General features: G+C 42.8%; 1 protein-coding gene across 1 annotated transcript in view; it reads right to left on the minus strand.

Annotated features, from left to right (window-relative positions):
- Positions 1-22286, minus strand: part of slc4a8 (solute carrier family 4 member 8) — an 84653-nt gene that overhangs the window by 34884 nt on the left and 27483 nt on the right. Inside the window, exons 3-9 of the mRNA XM_033015545.1 lie at positions 22033-22176; positions 20303-20438; positions 19027-19187; positions 11849-12034; positions 8924-9012; positions 7691-7848; positions 2059-2146 (exon numbers count right to left, since the gene is read on the minus strand). Of these exons, the coding sequence (XP_032871436.1) occupies positions 2059-2146; positions 7691-7848; positions 8924-9012; positions 11849-12034; positions 19027-19187; positions 20303-20438; positions 22033-22176 (962 nt within the window). The remainder of the gene's footprint in view (positions 1-2058; positions 2147-7690; positions 7849-8923; positions 9013-11848; positions 12035-19026; positions 19188-20302; positions 20439-22032; positions 22177-22286) is intronic.

Genomic DNA, 22286 nt, shown 5'->3' on the forward strand with positions numbered 1-22286 from the left:
CATGTTCTTACTCTCTAACTGTTCCCATTCACTCATGGAGATAACCTTGTTTACAACCCCAACTCTCCTGTAACTTTACAAACTTCTTCCGACTTCTTTTTCCATTCTGACAAACAGTCTTTGACCTGAAAGGTCGACTTTCTCTTCCCACAGACATAGCTTGAGTATTTCCATAATTTTCCATTTTGTACAGGATGTTTAACCCGAGGAAGGTAACAGTCACCAGAGCTGATCGCTAGTGATCGAGTGACTGAATGAGGAAAAACTTGGACTTTATCCTTGAAAAGGTACACAAGGAGAAATCTATATTACTAAAAGTTTGATCTTGACCGCTTTTGGCCCACTGTGCTGCGATTTCCGAGGGAACGCCGCCACCTACGGCCGTCATTTCTGGCCACCTCGCTCAGAGCCCCCCTCCGCCTTCCGGGACCAGAGGATTTTTCCCATCGATGAAAAATCAGGGAGATATTAATGTTTTTAAAAAGTTGCCATTCTCTCTGCTGCCCCTGCTGGAGGGAGGGGGAGGGACTATAAAACCAGGAGGTGCTGTGCCTCAGTCTCTGCAAGATGGAGGAAGCCATCTCTCTGAGCTCTGAATAACACTGAACACATGTCTACTCAACTGTGAGTGCCCTTAATGTGGTTTGAAAATGAAAATATGGTTGGTTTGAAGTAAAAAGGCACTGCCTGCAAATGGTTGTTTGGGGGGTTTGGGTTGAAGTGAAAAGGCACTGCCTGCAAATGGTTGTTTGCGGGGTTTGGGTTGAAGTGAAAAGGCACTGCCTGTAAATGGTTGTTTGTGGGGTTTGGGTTGAAGTGAAAAGGCACTGCCTGTAAATGGTTGTTTGGGGGGGGGGGTGGGTTGAAGTGAAAAGGCACTGCCTGCAAATGGTTGTTTGTCTAAACTTGACAACTTCCTGTTTGCACTATATTGATTTTAGATAAAACTTACGGCTGTGATTTTTGGCCATCTTACTCAGTTCCCCTCTGCTCATCAGGTGCAGAGGATTCTTCCCATCAATGAAAAACAAAAGTGTTATTAGTGTTTAAAAAATGTTGAAAATCTCTCTCCTGTCAATCACGCCATGAAGGCCACACCTTTTCCAGTGGGAGGGGGAGGGATTATAAAACCGGAAGTGTGGGTGTGGCTCAGTCTCTGCATGATGGGGGAGGGAGAGGTCACGACTCTGTCTGAGCTGTGAATCAACTGAACACACTGAATGTCTACTGTGTGGTTTTATGGTGGGTTTTATGGTGGTTTCACCCTGCTTGAAATAGTATGAAACTGCATTTGAATGTGGTGGCCTTGCACAAAATAGTATGAAACTGCATTTGAATGTGGTGTTGTTGCACTCTGCTTGAAGTGGTATGAAACTGAACCTGAATTTGGTGGCCTTGCACCTTGCTTGAAGTGGTAGGAAACTGAACCTGAATTTGGTGGCCTTGCACCTTGCTTGAAGTGGTAGGAAACAACCTGAATTTGGTGGCCTTGCACCCTGCTTGAAGTGGTATGAAACTGCACTTGAAATTTGTGGCCTTGCACCCTGCTCGAAGAGGTAAGAAACTGCAGTTGAATTTGGTGGCCTTGCACCCTGCTTAAAATGGTAGGAAAATGGATTTGAATTTGGTGGCCCAGCACTCTGCTTGAAATGGAATTTCAAGGAATAGCCGTGAGTCAACTGCCAGCCCACCAGCCGTGAGTGAGCTGCCAGCACATCAGGCTTGAGGGACTGAGCTGCCACCCCAAGAATCCATTTGGCCCACAATGTCCATAGTAGCCCTCTGGAGACCAGTAGTCACTGCAGCCAACAACACCCATACCAGCACTCCAGAAAGCTCCCCCCCTCCACTGGCCACCAATATTGGAATTGGTGGCAGGTGGAATATAGCGTCGGGGGACCAGCCCTCCCGTGTGAACATGGGACCCAACGGGTCCCACATAGTCTAGTACACAATATATTTACAAAGCAGTAATCTTATTTGGGCTGTAGCTCATACAAAACAGCACCAACCCTAAACCAAATGACATAGGTTCCACATACCCAAGTACAGACTTACCTCATCAGTCATTATAGTGGCCATAGATCTCCCAATCTCATGGTATTGCTGTGCCTTTCCAACTGGTCCGAGCAATATGAAAATGAACCTGGAAGAGGATAGACTTTAGTGTCACTAGTGTAATTGAACCTGTTGCTCAAAAAAAGACTGTTGTCGTTATTACACAAGTCACTAGATTCGGCTCAAATTGGAAATGAATTATATAAAAACAGAAGAAGAAAAAATCTGCATCCAAGTCTGTAAATGGAAGTCCAGAATTTTTGCATTATCACGACACAGGCAAAATGCTCTATTACTATTATCGCAGCATTTATGCTGGGGAATTGGTGCAGGATCTGATCCTCCGTTGATTTTAAGGGGGATCGTTAGGCAGCAGTTACAAAACAAAGCAGGATAATTTGATACATTTTGCTTCAGTCAAACAATTACTTTTGATTTTAGGCATTTATAGATGATTTTAACTCACTCAAAAGTTGTCCAAGAATTAAAATATTTTCTTCATTTTTAATGGTTTTTAAAAGTTTGAAGTTTGGAACAGCAAAATCAATTACAAGGGTATCTTGGTTGACATGGGCAAGTTGCTCCCCATCTCTTCCCTCTCATCATTTCTGATTTCAACTACCTCATCTCTGCCACACAATCAGCTCTCATGCTTCATGGTCACAACAGATTTTAAATGCTTCCTGCTCTCCCACATAGCCGTTCAGCAAATCTCTAAACCCTTGAATCACACTAACAGCTTGTTTAGTTCTAGTTTTTGGCAAACAGAGAATAAATCATTGGCATAATTTTCAGATTAATTTAATCAAGCTAGTTAAGGGCACTTCAAAGTATGAGGTATGAAATTTATGCAACTCATGATCAGAACAATAACATTGAATTACTATTTAATACAACTGCCAATATATTAACTAGAAAATATTGTCATTTTCCACAATCTAAAGAGATAACAGAAACAAAATTAAAGGTAATCTAAGATGTGAAAGTAATAGTATCATTTAAATTTCATAGAATTAAGGGAATAAGACTATATATCAATAATAATTAAGCAAGCACAGAGGTGGCAAATGGAAATCAATATGAATTGTGCAATATGAATTGCATAGTGAAATATCAGGTGGGGTAACAAGGCAAGGGATTACATGCATGATAAGTAGCAGTATAATGTGATGTACACATGTTCTTAGATCCCTGAAGGTAGCAGAACAGGCAAGATAATGTTAGCTTGTGGAAGCAGCTCTAAAAAAAGGTGTTGCTGACAGTGCTGTTGGGCCAGGAATTTGGAGCAAACACAATGGTGACAGTCCTGAACCCCACATCTCAGTGCTGAGAAACCAGAGTTTGTTCCAGCCTACACAATACCAACCCTCATGGTCAGCCACTGCACATAGCCTCACAGGTTCACTCCACACCGCGTGTTGGGCAATGGGACAGCTGCTTCATTGCAACGTACAAAATTCTTATGGGGTTGGACAGGCTAGATGCAGGAAGATTGTTCCCGATGTTGGGGAAGTCCAGGACAAGGGGTCACAGCTTAAGGATAAGGGGGAAATCCTTTAGGACCGAGATGAGAACAAACTTTTTCACACAGAGAGTGGTGAATCTCTGGAACTCTCTGCCACAGAGGGTAGTTGAGGCCAGTTGGCTATATTTAAGAGGGAGTTAGATGTGGCCCTTGTGGCTAAAGGGATCAGGGGGTATGGAGAGAAGGCAGGTACGGGATACTGAGTTGGATGATCAGCCATGATCATATTGAATGGCGGTGCAGGCTCGAAGGGCCGAATGGCCTACTCCTGCACCTATTTTCTATGTATCTATGTAACAGGAATGCCAGAGGAAGGCACAGGTTCACGTTGTATTCCCAGCACAGGAAATGCTTCTCAAGTGGATGTCTTTCTGGTACAAAGACTCTCAAATTCCAGGACTAATAGCACCTAAAAAAACTCTAATGTACCAGTATATCTCAATTTTACCAGCATGGATGGACTGTTAATTTCTGTGAAAATCTGAAACTAAATCTGAGTTTAGTTTATTGTCACGTTTACCGAGGTACAGTGAAAAGCTTTTGTTGCGTGCTAACCAGTCAGCGGAAAGACAATACATGATTACAATTAAGCCATACAGAGATACATCATAGACAATAGGTGCAGGAGTAGGCCATTTGGCCCCTCGAGCCAGCATCGCCATTCAATGTGATCATGGCTGATCATCCACAATCAGTACCCCGTTCCTGCCTTCTCCCCATATCCCTTGACTCCGCTATCTTTAAGAGCCCTATCTAGCTCTCTCTTGAAAGCATTCAGAGAACCAGCCTCCACCGCCCTCTGAGGAAGAGAATTCCACTCTGTGTGAAAAAGTATTTCCTCGTCTCCGTTCTATCATAAAAGGGAACAACGTGAATAAATGTGCTTTAAGAGTAGAAATGTAAAAGAATGGAGCGATTGTAATGCGTGATTGCAGATCCACTTCTGTGACCAGCGCACAAAGAGTCACCTGGGTTGGGCACCATCTTGGATGTGTAAAAGCCAGACTGTCAAAGCCGCCACAGCCAGACATAAAAACAGCTTTTTTCCCCCCACTAGTAGTAGCACTACTCAATAACCAAAAGTCTGTAGCCTCCTATTGCTCTGGTATTTTGTTTCATTCACATGTTTAAACTATGGTGTTTTGTTCTTAATGTTTTATGTTTTATTCTTAATTATTTACTGTATGTCGTGTAATTGCTTGCGAGCAGAGCACCAAGGCAAATTCCTTGTATGTGTACATACTTGGCCAATAAACTTATTCATTCATTCTTTATAACACAGTCTTTGTAACACGATTCAATATAAACACTGGAATTTGCCTTTTTTTAAAAAGATCCTTGTGAAAGAGTATATTGCTGGCGCCAGACATCATGGATCAGTAGGCTGCGTGCTGGATCCTAGAGAATTCCCAGTCTTGCATAGGTTGCTCTACGAAAATTAGATAAGCTAATGCAGTTCTCAAAAAGAGTTCAATTTGCACTACACCCTGGAACAATCTCACCCCGAAAATAATCATGGGCAGGACAATGTGGGACAGGAAGGAAAGGGCAGTGTTTATCCTCTTGCTCCCAATCGCAGTATACCAATATCTAAATCCTATGCTCGCCTCATGAAAGAAAAATCTTTTTTTTTTTGTCCATTCCAAGTTCACATCAGTGCACCATTCAGATAATATCAAAATAGTAATATCATTGGTTGGCAAAATCTTTGCCAATATTACATTATCCAAACACTGTCTCTTGGCCAAGTTCTTAACCATAGTTTAGAGATACAGTGCGGAAACAGGTCCTTCAGACCACCGAGTCCGCGCCGACTATGATCACCCTGTACACTAGCACTATCCTACACACTAGGGACAATTTACAACACAACCTACAAACCTGTATGTCTTGAGTGTGGGAGGGAACCGGAACACCCAGAGAAAACCCACGGTCACAGGGAGAACGTACAAACTCCATACAGACAGTACCCGTAGTCAGGATTGAACCCAGGTCTCTGGCGCTGTAAGGCAGCAATTCTACCATTGTGCCACCGTGCCTCCCCTAACCTGAGAACAAAAGTGAGAAATATCTGACACTGCAGCTAGATTTTGAATCCCAGGAGGCCTCAGAGAGAGGGGTGAATTGCAAAGGCAGAATATTGCTTTTGACAAAGGATAATTGATTTTTCTTTTGCAATAATATAATAGTTTTCAGTATTGTATAGTGGTATGTGTGGGGGAAATGAGTTGACTAAAGAAAAAACTATTTTTCTTGTGGCAGGAACAAATTTATTTTTTCCAATTTATAATTTTGAGACAGTCAAATAGTGAAGTGAATGAAAATATTAGCCAATCAGCAGAATGTATGGGTATTGAATGTTACCAAAACTTGTGATCAAAAAGCAAATAGTGAAAAAAATAAAATCCATAATTAGAAGACGCTGAAGAGACTGAGGCAGGTAGCATTTGTGGAGAGAAAAAAAGCGAAAGATCTATTTAATTCAAAAGTTAATCAACTTCTTGAGTGCACAATAGTGGATGAAAATGTTACATTCCACTAATGTAATGTTGGAATGCGTGTAGGGGAGATTATTTTATTTTTTTAAATAAATCTAATGACATGCTAAATGTTATCCAGTTACTTTGCAAGTGGACACACATCTGATGCACAAACTTAAAGATCCTTGCAAATACATGCGTGCATGAAGACAAACAAAAAAAGGTACAACTGCAGATGCTGGAGTCTAAATCAACAAAGCTGGAAGAACTCAGGTCATACAGCATTGGTTCAATGGTACTTTATTGGTCACATGCAGGGGCGGAAAATCCGGGGGGGCCAGAGGGGACACGTCCCCCCCATGTTTTGAGAGGTGGGCGACATCCCCGCCAGGTTAACCTGCCTAGGCTTGCGGGAAATATGGCCAGCGCGGAGAAGCAGCGCTGGTATCCCGTCAGTCCAGACAGGGCTGTTAGTTAACCCGGTGAGACAGGCAGTTGAGCTGCATTTAGCGCTGGATTGAGCCTCCGAAGCCTCGCGCGCGCGTGTGAGTGTGCGCATGCGCGCGCGGCCGCCAAAAAATTGTGTCCCCCGTCCCCTCCATGTTTTGATAGTGAGTTCCATTCTTGGTCACATGCTATTAGGGTACCGTGTCATTCATTTTTGTATATAGTTCAGTACAGGTATCACTGTACATAAGCTCTTAGATACATCTTAGATAAACATCCCAGATACAATACGTGTGTATAGCTAGTACACTGAGACAATATACAGAATCGCCAGATATTGCGCCAACTTCAAGTCCCAGCTGTTGTTAAGTGCTCCATGCAGCTATGAGCCATGTTCAGTCCACATGCTCAGCCTTTTGGATCGGCACCAGATCCAGCCGAGCCCCAGGCTGCTGCCGGGCCTCCAGCAGCCCACTCCACCATCAAGGGTCTGCTCACTGGCCCACTGTTCTGACTCCCTCTTCTCTGGTCCACAGGGAGTAGAGGCCGGGCTCGATGACTTTCATCGGCAGGCGGGTTCCGCAATGGCTAGTATGGCCGAGGCACCTTGGGGACGACCTTCTGCCTCGCAGCACCTCGAGACGTGGTGGAAGCTAAACGTGCAAGTCAACGTTTTAGGTCGAGACAATGCATCAGTCCCACGTCACCAACCCGAAACATTGACTTACACCTTTTGCCATCACAGATGCTGCATGACCTGCTGAGATACTCCAGTTTTCTATTTTTTGCGCACTAAAAAAGGGACCCACACGCTGATCTGACCACTGAATTTACCGCAAGTTATTATTCCAGTGCTGCATTGTCAGAAATTTCATTTTTCTGCTGAAATATGGCATCTTTCTATCCATTCCAGATGTTGTTGATCACACTACTTTAAGTGATTTCAGCTGAAATTCCTGCTTAACGAACACAAACTAAAATAACAAATGGCGATTCCACATATGTTTCTTCCACAGCATGTTACTGCTCAGGTGATTTCTACATCTACCTACATGTTAATCATTTCAAAACCTACCACTCATGTGCATAATTAGGTGCAGCAGAGAAGTATCCACTACTTTTATAGGAAACCATTCACTCCTACAAACTATGGAAGATAGAAAACATCAGCATTAGCTACCTGGTCGGTATTGGGACTTCAGTAAGTCCTGAGAGAAGGACAGCTGGAGAGAGACGTACAAATGCCACAATTGGCCTGTTGAGAAAATCGAGCTCACCAACCAGGACATTGGAGGCTTCGGCACCAATAGGTATCTTCTTCATGAAGTGGAGATCAAACTGCCAAAACAAAAACATACAGATTCCACGAGTAATAGGATGCGGTCTCAAGTCAAGCAAATCTTTTAATTTTTAATCAGAGTATGGTGGTGCAGGCTACGGGCAGGGAAGTCAAATACCTTAGTTGCTCTTTAATGACCTATTCAGGAAAAAGCTTCTTGGGCTCAGCCAAAGTACACACTGAGTTGAGTAATCTTAAAATCAAGGCTGCAACTGCATGGATACTACAATTCATCTGTGTTTTTCAGCAGCAGAGGGACGATAAATAAAAATCAATGAACACCCCCGATGCTATCCAATGACTAACCATGGAAACTGCACATGGGATCAGGCTATTCGTTTAATACTCAAATGTGACCTTGAGATAACCTGGACCCTTCCACAAGGAAAGCAGATAGTCAACCTATCAATCTCAATAGTAATTGGACCCCAGTTGATCGAAGAATGCATTTAGACTTTAGACATACAGGGTGGAAACAGGTCCTTCGGCCCATTGACCCCACGCCTGCCAGCAATCACCTCGTACACTAGCACTATCCTACACATTAGGGACAATTTACAGGGCCAATTAACCTACAAACCTGTACGTCTTTGGAGTGTGTGAGGAAACGTTAGCACCCAGAGAAAACCCACGCGGTCACAGGAAGAAAGTATAAACTGTATACAGACAGCACCCGTATTCAGGATCGAACTTGGGTCACTGGTGCTGCAAGGCAGCAACTCTACCACTGTGCCACCCCATTGTTAGACCAGAGTAAAGACAGGCCAGGTTATCAGGTGGCTGGCACAACTGTGGCCTATGCCTGAAGCACATTGGTTCATTCATACTTCAAATGTTAGCTATGATTTTCTATCATTGATAGGATTTCAACAAAAACATGCTTGGCTTCACTAAGGATTAACCAAAAGGCCAAGAAAGCTTAGGCAGTGCTATGGAACAACGATAGGTGGAGATTTATAGTTCTCCACAAAAGGGAATAAATGATCCCCGCTCGAACCCGGGGTGGGGGAAAAAAAAGTGGATGTATCACAACTCCAGGCATCATAACCAGACAAGCCAAAGCGACCATCTTACCTTGCTCGACTCAACATTTGCAGTGTCATGGTTGATTCCATTCTTAATGTCAAGATGAGTTGAAAGGGACAGTGGGGATAACATTTGACCTAAAGAGAAATAACAAAAACAATAAACTTGAAAAATAGTTTATATTTGGAATGGGACAGGGCTTTAGAAGGGCTTTAATAGAGTCAGAGGGCCCGTTTCCATGCTCTTCGGCCCAACTTGCATACGTTAAGCAGGATGTCCCATCTACATTAGTCCCATCTACATTAGTCCCATCTACACGAGTCCCACCTGCCTGCGTTTGGCCCATATCCTTCTAAACCTCTCCTATCCATGTACCTGTCCAAGGTGTATTTTAAATGCTGTGATAGTACCTCCCTCCTCCAGCAGCTTGTTCCATATACCCACCACCCTCTGTCTGACAATGTTGCCCCTCAGGCTCCTATTAAATCTTTCCCCTCCCACCTTAAACCTTGTGTTCTCGTTCTTAATTCACCTACTCTGGGTAAAAGGCTGTGCATTTACCTATCTATTTCCCTCATGATCTCTACGAAATTACCCCTCATCCTCCTATGCTCCAAAGAATAAAGTCCTAGCCTGCCCAACCTCTCCCATAGCTCAGGCCCTCGAGTCCTGGCAACATCCTCGTAAATCTTCTCTGCACCTTATCTATCTTGACAACATCTTCCCTATACCAAATTTGGGTAACCAAAACTGAACACATAAAGTAACAAAACTAAACTAACAAAAGTGGCCTTGCCAATGTCAGATACAGATGCTTTTAAAGTAATTGAAAATGGAGCTGAATTTTTTAATAGCATGGATTAATTATATGGAAAGGCAACGCCAAGGTTTCCCCATCGCCACAAGCAATAAAAAACAGCACAGTAGAAGACCATTGACACAAAATATTAACTTTTCACAGATGCTACCCGACCTGCTGTGTATTTCCAGTATTTCCAGTTTTATTTTATTTTTCATCATCTGTAGCCTTCTGCTTTTTGTCCTCCCCAAGCAGATTTGCTGAATTAGCAAGTGGTTACTTGAATGTAGAGATAATAACCCTTCAGACCTACCAAGAAAAAAATTCATGGGTCGTCTTCCTAGCGAAGCACCCGCACCCGGGTGGAACCGTAACTGGGGAGGAAAACACCTCAGAGGTGCGTGGAGTGGCCCCTGCTGTAAATGCAAGTACTGTGGGCAGGTAACCTCAGGCTCAGCTAGGTTAGCTCAGACCTCGGTGAGTACAACCACCAAGGACAACTTAATTTTTGTTCAAAGTTTCCAAGGTCCGAGGTCAGTATGACAGCTCCAGCAACCAGTGCCAGCCCGGGCTTGGAGATGGTATTGAGGACTTGAACGAGATGAGTGACCCTGGTACAGCATTGATTTGACAACTTTGATTTTAATGCTTTTATGTTTTTAGCAAGCCAATCATCGGATAGTTTTAGCGTACTTAACTGTGGTTTTAAGCTTTTAGATGGTTCTATTTTAGTAGTTAAATCGAGTTTCCTTTTAGATTTGGATTCCAGAGGTAGACAATTCAAATATAAATTTAGATGACTGTTTGATTTTGACTGTGGGCCAGCAGCCAGGTCTGATTCAGATAATTATGCTAATTAGCGAGCAAATCGAGCGTCTCGAGCAGATCATGCACAGCAACTCATGTCTGAACTGCATGATCTGCATTTCCTTTGCTAACAAACTTCTACAGAAACTTAAATATCTCCCAGTATCTCTTGCAATTTTGGCAAATACTTTCAAAAAGATTGGTAGCTGAGAAAATAGCAGAAAATAGCTAAAAACGTCACAATTTTCAACTTCATGACTTGTCAGGCAAAAATTTTTTTTTTTTCGGTGAGACACTGTCACTGTTGCCAGCACATTTAAATATATCTGCGATCAAGCATGCCAATTTATTTTGTTTACAACAGGAAGGGCCTAATTGCCTGTTAGAGGCATCACCTATAATGTGAATAGAAGCAAATTTCAATGCTTTTAATTACTCATTTAGCCAGAATTACACTGATGACAAATATGGAAAAAGCAGTGAAATAAGCAGTGAGCAAAGAGCTTAGTCCATCAATGTGTTTGTACATGGATCGAGCACAAATGAGGAAACCAGAGATAATGCACATCAACAGGTAATTATGACCCAGCCGGTTAAGCTGACCAATTTAGTAAATCAGCTATCACCAGGTTCATTAGGTTTCCTTGAGTAACACGGCACTGAAGTTAACTTCATTGGTCTTAGCACTCCATGACTTACGGCAAAATCTTGCACCTTCTGGCATTTAATATTGCGGCTGCAAATTATGCAGTTAGCTGTTTATGGACCATTCTTCTGGATTAGGGGACTGCTGTTACTGAATAAGTGGATGCAGCAGCGATTGGTGGGTCCAGGTCGAAGTGGAGCAACAAGGGAGGATTTTCCCCAAAGGATCGGATGAAAATGAATAGGTTGTGAACGACATGCCTGCAGTATCCATGGGGACCATCCACAAATTCAGACAGGTATTCCAGACAGAAAGATCTCCAGAAGGACGAGAATGCTGTCACATTCACATTTTCTAAATCCCACAGAAGCAAGTGAGGTGGGCACAGGCATTTGCCTGCGTTACATGGCAGACATTTCTAAAGTGCAGCCATTAAAGTGGAGAAGATTTCTAAATTAGTAAATTTCTAAAGTGCAGCCATGAAGACTCCTGTCCCTGAGTTTGGGTGCTCTGCTCTAGTTTAAAATAATTGCACTGGGCTTTTTCTCTTTTGGGGAATAGTGCAAAAATTCTCCACCTGACCAGTTTCAAAAAAGTCATGGTTTGCCTCTTCCTTGTCTTGCACCCCTTCATACCCAACCACCCAGTCATTCTATGCATGCAAAACCGACATAAAGAGCTCAAAGAAAGTTATCCTTTGGATTTCCGTTCTTGTTCTTACTAGCTTTGTCCATGGAATGAGGTTCAGATTGCTTTTTCCCAACCTCTGCAAAAGACCTGACAATTGGAATGAGATTATTCCTCTTCTCAATTTGATGGTGATGTTTTTTCAGAAGAACTTCACGCACTTTCATACGAATGTTTTCATCCAGCTCCATGGATGCTTCCTGATGATCAAGAACCATATCTAACAGAAGAAAAATGACAAGATATTACCCCAGGATTAAAGTTATTGCAGTTAAAATATAGTCAATTTAGCATCCTTAAGAGTTTCCATTCATAAGAAAAACAAATCTCATTCAAATTGGTATGCGTATAAAGCAGCTTGTACATTTTCACTAATATGTGTGGAAAACTAATTTGGGAATTACTTATGTGGGAGAATGTTCTACTGCAGTCATGCAAATTCTACTTTGTAAAACCTATTGCAAGTTGTGCAACTGCCTCAAACGCAGGCACAGTACAACCTGGAATTCTCTGGTCCTTCCAAAACGACATGACCACACACTAATGATACCAAAGGAAAAATAAAGGAATACAGTTCTAGAACTAGACTTGAATGCTCTTTACATCCGCAGTTTCTCTCTGTAGAAGTTCCCATTAGACCTATAAGAAGCTTTGTAACACAATTTGGTCCAGTATAACAAACAACTCAATCCGAGGTCACTGGTTTCCATTTTTTTAAACTATATAATAAAGCACACCTCTTGGACAAAAGAACATTCCCTCTCCAATCCACTTTGCAATTTAAGAATGAATTAATGCATGAAATCAGCAGCATATGCACCTGACCTCTTCTCTGTCCATGGATTTACCATCAAGACCAGAGGCATTCCATAACAATTATGCCCAGCAGGGTCCATGCATTTGAATGGGACCACCAACCTTCATTTAAAAAGGTGTGAAAGTATGTGTTTTGTAAAAATATTTTAATAACCATTATTTCAATTAACTTAGTTAATTGTTTTAAAGTTAATTTTAGTTTTTTTAATTAAATTTAGAAAAATAGTTGGAAAAGTTCAAACAATTGCTAATTGACAGCATTTGAAAACAGTGAAAAGGCCTAACAGCAGCGTAACTGTCAAAAGGCAATTAGCATAGTCTATGCCCATGACCTTAACTTATTTATGCTGCCCGAGACATGGTTGCTATTTGCAGCCTACTCCATCTCATAGAACAGCCATGGCAGCAAGGTTTCAAGGTCATTGAATAAAGGAAAGGATAACAGAAGGCAGCAACATTACATAGAACTTGGTCCTTGTCCACATCAATTTGAAAGATGAAAATGTACATTGTTGTTTTTACTCTTGAATTTCAAGGCCGGGTACTTCAAACTTCTCCTTTCTTTGGAATTCCCAAGTCTCCCAAAAGCCAAGATATCTATTCACTACTCATCAGGGCCGGTCCTAGGCCGATTGAACCGATTTTTCCAAATTGGGCCCCGTGCCCAAGGGGGGGCCCCGCGTTAATTTTCCGTATTTCATATGGAAATACAAATTCGCTTTGTTAAATAAAGATTAAAAGAAAAACATTTGCCATACGGATTATTTTACAAAACGAACATGGATAACAACCGCTGTGAATAATAAACGATGTGTTAACTGCTACTGTAATGGGTCATCAATGCATATCGATACCCATTCCTTAGTAAATGCGTTAATTTGTGTCACTCGCTGCCGCAGGAGCTGCCGAGACGGGGGGGGGGGGGGGGGGGGGGGGGGGGGGGGGGGGAGTGGGAGTCCACAGGGCAGCAAGCCCCAGCACCGCAGCGAACTCAGCCGTGAGTATTCAACGTTAAACGCCGGGAGCGGGCAGGCGGGCGATGTGTGCGTGAGAGGGGGGGCGAGAAAGGGTCAGATTTGTATGAAATCGGCGGCCTTCCGGCCCGCTCTTGGTTGGGGGAGGGGTTGGATAGAGTTAAAAGACCTGAAGAAGAAACGAAAGACAACTGGCCGGATAATTGCGGCGGGGAGGGGGAGACAATCTGTGGATAAACAGATCTGGGGGTTGTGTTAACTCGTTCGGTGCCGGTACAACAGCAGACCAGGTTGGAGGTTTAAGTCTGTGTTAACATTGGTGTCGGGGTTAATGTCTGGGCTGGGGTACGGGTGGGATTTAACTCTGTCTGTCTGTCTGTCTGTCTGTGCGTGTGTGTGTCTGTCTGTATGTGTGTGTCTGTGACTCTGTGTCTGTCTCTCTGTGTGTGTGTGTCTCTGTCGATTACTGTCAATACGAGCAGCTCACGGAGCAGAGTCAGAATGAGAAACACTGCTCGGCTCTCACACACACACTCGTGGAGTGAACTGTAGATATAAACGTGGCTGGGGGTAGAGGAGTGGGGGGGGGGTGTGGAGAGAGAGAATTTGAGAGAGAAGAGAGAGGAAGGGGGAGAGAGAGGGGAAATTGGAGACGAGAGAGAGAGAGGAAGGGGGGAGGGAGAAGGGAGAGAGAGAGAGAGAGAGAGAGAGGGGGGGGGGAAGAGATAGAGGGAGAGAGAGAGGGAAAGGGGGGGAGAGAGAGAGAGAGAGCGAGAGCAAGAGAGTTCTCCCTTCTGCCTCACCACTGTTGGCTGCCCTTTGTGAGATGATTGGAGACCAAAACCAGTTACCCTTTAGATCTCCCTCTCCCTACCTCTCACTACCTCCCTCCCCCTCCCTCCTTCTTTAGAGAGGGGGGGAGGTGATGAGGGAAGGAAGGGGGGAGAGGGCGGAGGGGAGAGAGGAGTGTGCCTTACTTAGTGGAGAAGAGGAATGTGGGAACGCTGTACGCAGTTGGTGAGTCACTCTCACACTGGGATCCCCCCCTGTCATTGCGCAGTCTATCTGACTCCCTGCACCCCCCCCCCCCCCAGCAAAGGAAATATGCAATGCCTCGGGTCGAAACCCTTCTTCAGACCCGGCCCGAAACGTTGGCTATTTCCTTCGCTCCACAGATGCTGCCTCAAACCCTGTCCCACTGTGCGAGTTCACCCAAGAGCTCTCCCGAGTTTAAAATCTCTGTGTAGCATCTCTGTCCCTATCTTCAAATTCCCACTTTGAAATAACATACAATTTTCGACTTAAAAATTTTGCAGCAGGATCGCGATTAGTCGATTCCCACGCATTTTCAATCGTTGTTTGATTCAGTGTAATTTTCACACCTGGTTGATGTAGTTTTTAAAAAAAATATACAGTTCATTACAATAAATAGTTTCAAGCATACCCGGTACTAAACGCACAAACATTAAGGTGGTTACTGATGTTACAAACTGTTATAAATGAATATAAGTTCAAAGTGAAATAGGAGATTTCCGTGGAAAGAATATTTAACCAGAATATGGTGAGGTCGCTGCAAAATGCTCACTTAAAACAATACGCCGTCAACTCAGGATTGTTTCTTAACCCTCTGACAGGTGTTTCAATCTCACCTCGTAGCTCGTTGTTAATCGATTCATAGCTATTAATTTTCATTCCTGGTCCATATCGAACTTCTCCAAATGCAAACGCTTCAAGTTACGCTTCTTGTGTGGTGGTAAGGGGGGGTGGGGGGGGGGGGGGAGATGCTAGGATAAAATACCATATATTTGCATTTATATAGCGATCCTGCTGCGAAATTTTTGTCGTAAGTTTTATTTTATTTCAAAGTGGGAATTGGAAGATAGGGACAGAGATGTTACACTGAGATTTTGATAGGAAGGAAACATTACAGCAGCTGAGTAAAAGATTGGTCAAATGAAGATCGGGCGAGGGGGATTGGGGAACAGTATCTATAGCTCGGGACTTGCCTAAATGAGTACTGAGATGGATTATCATTCCACAACAAATTTCTTATACAATAATACCTTTTATGCAATTATCACAACAGTTTGTTGGATATGGATCAACGGACTCTGTATGGTACATGCTCGTAAATTAGTAAAACAAATGTTCTTCTTTAAGTACTGTTGTTTCTGGGATGGGGGTGACTGATAACAAATAACCCATTCTGTATTTTGTCATAATGTGGCTGAAACAATGGCATATTTTATGATATTTATTGAGATAGAAAGATACAACTGAGTTTGGACAAGATATTACCTTGCAACATTCTGTATGTCTGATAGATATTGTGAAATTGAATTCAGAAATTATGGGAGGATTACATAAAACTACAATTTAAAGGTAATGAATATACAGAGTATTCTTATTTCCATCATGAACATACAATAGTGATATAGGACACCAGGTCCTGCTACGGCAAACTCACGAGCTACTACGGTATGACTACGTGTTAAAAAGTATCAAATGTTTACATCCTGAGTATATTTTACTCGTGGACATTTTTCAACATGTTGAAAAATCTTCACGAGTTACCACGTTTCCCAAGTTCCTGCCATTAGCGCTAAGAAATGGCATGTTGGCCTTTATAACAAGAGGAATCGAATATAGGAGCAAAGAGGTCCTTCTGCAGTTGTACAGAGTTCTAGTGAGACCGCACCTGGAGTATTGTGTGCAGTTTTGGTCCCCTAATTTGAGGAAGGACATTCTTTCTATTGAGGGAGCCCAGCGTAGGTTTACAAGGTTAATTCCGGGATGGCGGGACTGTCATATGCTGAGAGAATGGAGTGGCTGGGCTTGTACACTATGGAGTTTAGAACGATGAGAGGGGATCTCATTGAAACATATAAGATTGTTAAGGGCTTGGACACGCTAGAGGCAGGAAACATGTTCCCGATGTTGGGTGAGTCCAGAACCAGGGGCCACAGTTTAAGAATAAGGAGTAAGCCATTTAGGACGGAGACGAGTAAACACTTTTTCTCAGAGAGTGGTGAGTCTGTGGAATGCTCTGGAGGCAGGTTCTCTGGATGCTTTCAAGAGAGAGCTAGATAGGGCTCTTAAAAATAGCGGAGTTAGGGGATATGGGGAGAAGGCAGGAACGGGGTACTGATTGGGGATGATCAGCCATGATCACATTGAATGTATGTGATATGAAAGTGAATTAGGTGTCAAATTAAACTTCTTTTTATGCTTTATCTGATGGGATAAATTGCAGATTTGATTTTTTTAATCTCAAAATTTTGTAACATTGCTAGAAAATGTACCTGCATTTTGGAGGCCGAAGGTTAGGTTATTAGCAAAGAAAGACAGGTTTCGTTATCCCTCAGTACAGCAACATCAAGAACGATGTTGCTGTACTGAAATATAACCAAGTCTATCCCTCATTGCTAGCAGCTGATGGGAAGCGGCTGTAAAGTGGGAAGCGGCTATAAAAGGACAGCGCTGCTGGGGGGGGGGGGGGGGGGGGAGTTCCTTTCAGAGCGTGTGGGTAGTCTGGCCAGGAGTAAAGTTGCGAGGAGGGCAGGACGGTTGAGATGGAGGGGGTCGGCCGGGGATCATCCAGCTCAAGAGCGGGTCAGTGGGCCGTGGAGCTTACTCCATATGTCAGGGCGAGTAACCTCAATTGATCCTCAATTGATCCCTTGTTCGCGCTGACACAGGAGTAAGCTCCATCGCCCGCTGTGATGTTATGAATCACCCGCTGACCCACTCCGCTCTATGATCTTTGCTCTTGAGCTGGTCCCCTCACTGTTCAGACGGAGAGCACTGCCAGATGTGAGCGGGCCGGCAGAAGGCTCTGAGATGGCAGTCGGTTCCGCTGTCCGGTGATGGAGGCCGCTCGTAGCCACGCGAGCTGCTTCCCTCCCCGGCCACAATGCGGTGGCTGAGTGTTACCGGCATGAACCCGACCCTCTCCTTCTCAACGCTCCTTCCCTCCTCGCAACTTTACCCCTGGCTAAACTCCCCACACGCTGCGAAAGGAACTCTCCCCCGAATTGTCATGTTACTCACGACACGCGACTCATTTATAATTATTTATTTATATTTCTACTAAAACATTTCCTAATTGGGCCCCGCACCTCCTAAGGCCGGCCCTGCTACTCATAGCTCTCTCATCACTTCTGTCCTTGCAGTCTTGGTAATGTCCTTCACTGTGGGCGGCAGCTCTTTATCTTTTGTTTAAAAGCTACCTCATGCAGTTCTAAATATAAAACTTGAAGAAAACAAATGTTATTGCATTTTCCTTTCATTGCTCTTTCTAAATTAAATAAACACAGTTTAAGTCACCTTTACCTTTGTCGTCCAATTCCAATTACATGGTGACTCATGTTGGAGAGAAATGTTCGTTAGTTTCCATAGTAACAAGAGATGGAAAAGTTGCAGTGACATAGTTCAAACCACAACTTGTCCACAAGGTAACTTTTCCCCGACTTACCGTCCTTCACTTAGCACAATTATTCTTGATATTTAACGTCACCCATTCACTGCTTCACCATTCGTGATCACATTCCACAATTAAATCAACAGATAAGAGACAGGTGAAGAGAGAATTAAAGAACTAACCAAAAGTCTCCAATAACATGGTAAAAATATGAGAACTACATAATTCATATACATTCCATTGCTCCTCAGATGAGAAAATTAAATACAAGATAACCATGATAAGTTGGGGTAAACTACAGGGAATGTTATCATTGCACACAAAATAAATTAAAAGGTGTTTTCACAAGCAAGCGATTTTGTTTATTCCCACTCTCAGGAGGAGAAAGGACAAGTTATGTTGACATTATGATACAAATGCCTTGAAGAGTGGTGTAGGAGCCATTAAGCTTAAGTCAGTATATTATAGCCATGTCTAACATTTTTACTATTTTCGTTTTTAACTGTCTGTACTTTTGTAGGTGGGAATTGATACGTAGAAAGGGTGTGTCTATTTCTAGGGGAGACTAGCGCAGACTCATAGATTAGGAGGCAGTTGGATCTTGGAAGGATGGTGAGAATACAGTCTTATCACACATGAATCATGATCACGACACACACATGTTAATGAGACGACATACTTTTATAAACTTTCATATGATTTATATGACAAGAATGGAACAGCGATTAAGAACGGAAAGCGATGGATTATTTCTTTGCTATGTATGACTTCAATAAAAGACTAATTAATCAAGAAACAACGTTTGGAAGATTAGTTTTTACTATCTTAAGTGTGTCGTGAGTGCGTAAATTATACCTCCAACCCATCCCCGAAGAGTAATGGCTATCAAAGTTGGACTTTGAGAACGTAATAAGAAACTGCCATTATAAATGATATCTTTACACCTTTTACTTCCAAGTAATAAACTCTTTTGATGAGAACATTGTCCTTCATTAGACATACTTGAAATCTCTTGAATGCTGTTTGCTTGCATGTCCAGCAAGATTGTTCCATTAATGATGCAGCTCCGCAACTCAAACAGGCTGTGCAATGACAACGTGGCAACATATGGTTTACTCCAGCGGTCTCCACCGTCCTCAACATCTTCCTCAAACTTCAACCACCTGTCAAACCACAAAAATACTGTTTCAATTTAATGCTAAGCTTATGCAGAAACCTTCTCAGAGCAAGCAAGTTACTGTTAAAAACAGAGGATCAAGGACCTACTGATGCTGGCTTACAAAAAAACAAAGTACTGGAGTTACTCAGCAGGTCAGGCTCCTAGAGAACATTGATAGGTGGTGTTTCAGGTTGGGATCCTTCTTCAGACTGATTGGGGTTTTGGGGGGTGGAGGAAGAAAGTAGGAGAGACAGGTGGGGGCAGGGTAAAGCCTGGTGAGTGATAGGTGGATACAGGCAAGGGGGCAGTTAATAGGCAGATGGTTGGACTAAGGGCAGGGATGAAAAGACAACAGGTGTGAGATAAGGAAAGAGGATATGTGCATTGTGACGCCAGAGGAGGAAGGAGAGGGGGAAGGGAAGAAATTGATCAAGTCCAGGTGGGGTTTGTTTTTTGTTGTAGGTTAGTTACCTAAAATTGGAGAATTCAATGTTCATATTGTGAGGTTGTGAGCTACCCAAGCTTAAAGATAAAAAACAGGGAAGTTGTGAAGACCATTTATTATAAGAGTGAAGATGGAACAAGAGTCAACTGAATGCAAACATGTGATTCACTCCTGTATATCTTTTTAATAATCTGAGGACATACAATAGGAGGTTGGCTATTTTTTTTCCACCCTGTGCACATTCTTGTAATTGATAAGAGGTCAAGTTAACAGCCACAATCTTTCGTTTGCTCTCATTCAAACGGATGCATTTGTGATCGATTTCATCAGCGATCACAAATTTTCTGGGAGAAATAATTTGTTTATTCCAAGAATAAAAAAATATATATACATATTCGCACATAAATTTGTGATCGCTGATGAAATCGATCACAAATGCATCTGTTTGAATGAAAGCAAACGAAAGATTGTGGCTGTTAACTTGACGTATATATGTATATGTATATAAAACAGACAATAAAAAGCATTAATTTGGGAAAGATTTGAGGCAGCTGATAAGAAAGAAAGTGAAGGGAGCCCGTCATTAATCATTCCTGGAACTAAATAAACCGCATGAAACATTTTTCATCTGCAACATTTTCTCAGAACACAAACATTGCAGACAATTCACACACCTGGCCGTCTCCTTCCACTCAGCATCTTCACCCCCTCGCTGGCAGATTTCATCCAGCTCTGTGAAGAGTTCATGTGGAACATGATCTTCATCATCTTCAGTTCCCAGAATAAACTGAACTCTCTGAGAAGGGGTGTCTAAAAAGGAGATACAACATTGCAGGTAATAAGATAGTAATAGATTTTGAAGGAAAATCACCACAGAGACCCTACAAAGACTCAGATTACATTGAATAGGTGAAGGTTTTCATCCTCATCAGCTGCTGCGAAATGACTCAGAGGCTGCAGCAAGAGATGTGCCTCAATCAATATCCCCTTTCTGTGGCATAAAACTGGTTTGAGGGCCTTCAAAATACCTGACATTCATTTTGCCTGCTTGAGTTTTCAATACTGTTCATACTTGTTATGATATTATGTACTACAAATTTTCAAAATCATGCAGAGCACAGATAAGCTGCAAACTCTGCCTGAATAATGAAGTCCATGCGTGGAAGTGGCTTCGGGACGCTTGCATCATAGGATTGTGAGCAAAAATTATATACTGTTGTCCTATGGCTGCCATGGTGACAGTTTTAAGACTGGAACCTGCTTCCCAAGGCACAGACGTAGCAACTAAAGTCTCTACAGGCTGATGCACTGGGAACTGTGCATGTTGCATTTTAAATATTCTCAATTTTGAAACTTTTCAATTAAGCAACTAATTAGCTCACCAAATAAAATAAATTCAAATTCTAGTCTGCGGTGCATGATCATACGGAGCTCCAGGCTGAGAGCGCCCCGCTGACTGTGTGGCACCAACAGGAACACTGACGGCAAACAGCAGATTATTTCTCATGAATCCCTGCCACCTTCAAGATTGGGCCTCCTGCAAACAGTGCGTCAATGGAAGCTAACGTAACAGCCATCCAGCATCAGAGCACAGTGTGATATGGTGGAAGCCAGAGGTTCCAAAACAGTGGGTATCAATGTTGGGTTCATGCCCAACTTGAAGGAATGGGCACCATGCTCTGCGCAGATTCTGATTCAAAGCTTCGTTTTGGGTCACTACATCCAACTCACTGCCCGTCTGATATGTCTAACTTATCCTGGTGTTTGCTAATCTGCTTTCCTTGGCAGATTGGGTCTTCAAAGTCCATATGCAGGACCTTAAATAAAGTTCAAATATGACCTTACCCACAGGCAAGTTGTTGCCTCTGGATGCCGCCCATCCTAACCTGCACTCAAGCAAAATAATTCACCATATAACCTGTGCCATAACGAGTGATAATGCATCTTTTGGAAAATTCAACTCCTGTTCCTGAAGTTGTACATGGGCCAACATATCTTCATCATCTGTGATATAAGAGTTAGCTTTTTTTTGGGAACAAAAATGGTGAGAGAGAGGGGCTGTTGGTAGCAGCTGCCAGTCTGCTTACACAGTGTGTCTGGCAAGAAAGAAGAAAGACTGCAAGAGGATAAGTCTGTGTAGAAGTCCTATACAATGACTCTTCCAGTACTGCCACTCATCATGCTCATCAGTCTCTCCTGCCTCTAGGACAGTCTTTAATTCATGAGGGGGCTACTGTACTGGCAAGCTTGGCCTCCTCTGGATGAGTTCTCCTGTCAAAGATTGTAGCACATTAGTGTAATCCGTAAAGAGATTAGATGGTGCCTGCCTCTCTGAAACCCTATATAATAAATAAAGTGGTGCCCCATTCAAATATTTACTGCAAGAGGATTGCATGTGCCTCACCACAAGGGAGATTGTCCTTTTCTTCCTCTTGGATGGCATCTTTTGCTCTATCTCGCTTCTTGTGCTTTGATCCATGGGTCCTGTGGTGTCGGTGACTCTGTCTGCCCAAAGGCATACGCACTCCAACATACAAGGTCCTATGCCCTACAACACAAGAAAGAATACACATTTGTAGATTGTTGAGCATCAGAGCAAAAGCACAAAATAACTATTTTGGTTAAACCATGCAAATAACATTCAATTTTGTTGCCAAC

The sequence above is a fragment of the Amblyraja radiata genome, chromosome 46, assembly GCF_010909765.2.
Source record: "Amblyraja radiata isolate CabotCenter1 chromosome 46, sAmbRad1.1.pri, whole genome shotgun sequence".
Classification (NCBI taxonomy): domain Eukaryota; kingdom Metazoa; phylum Chordata; class Chondrichthyes; order Rajiformes; family Rajidae; genus Amblyraja; species Amblyraja radiata.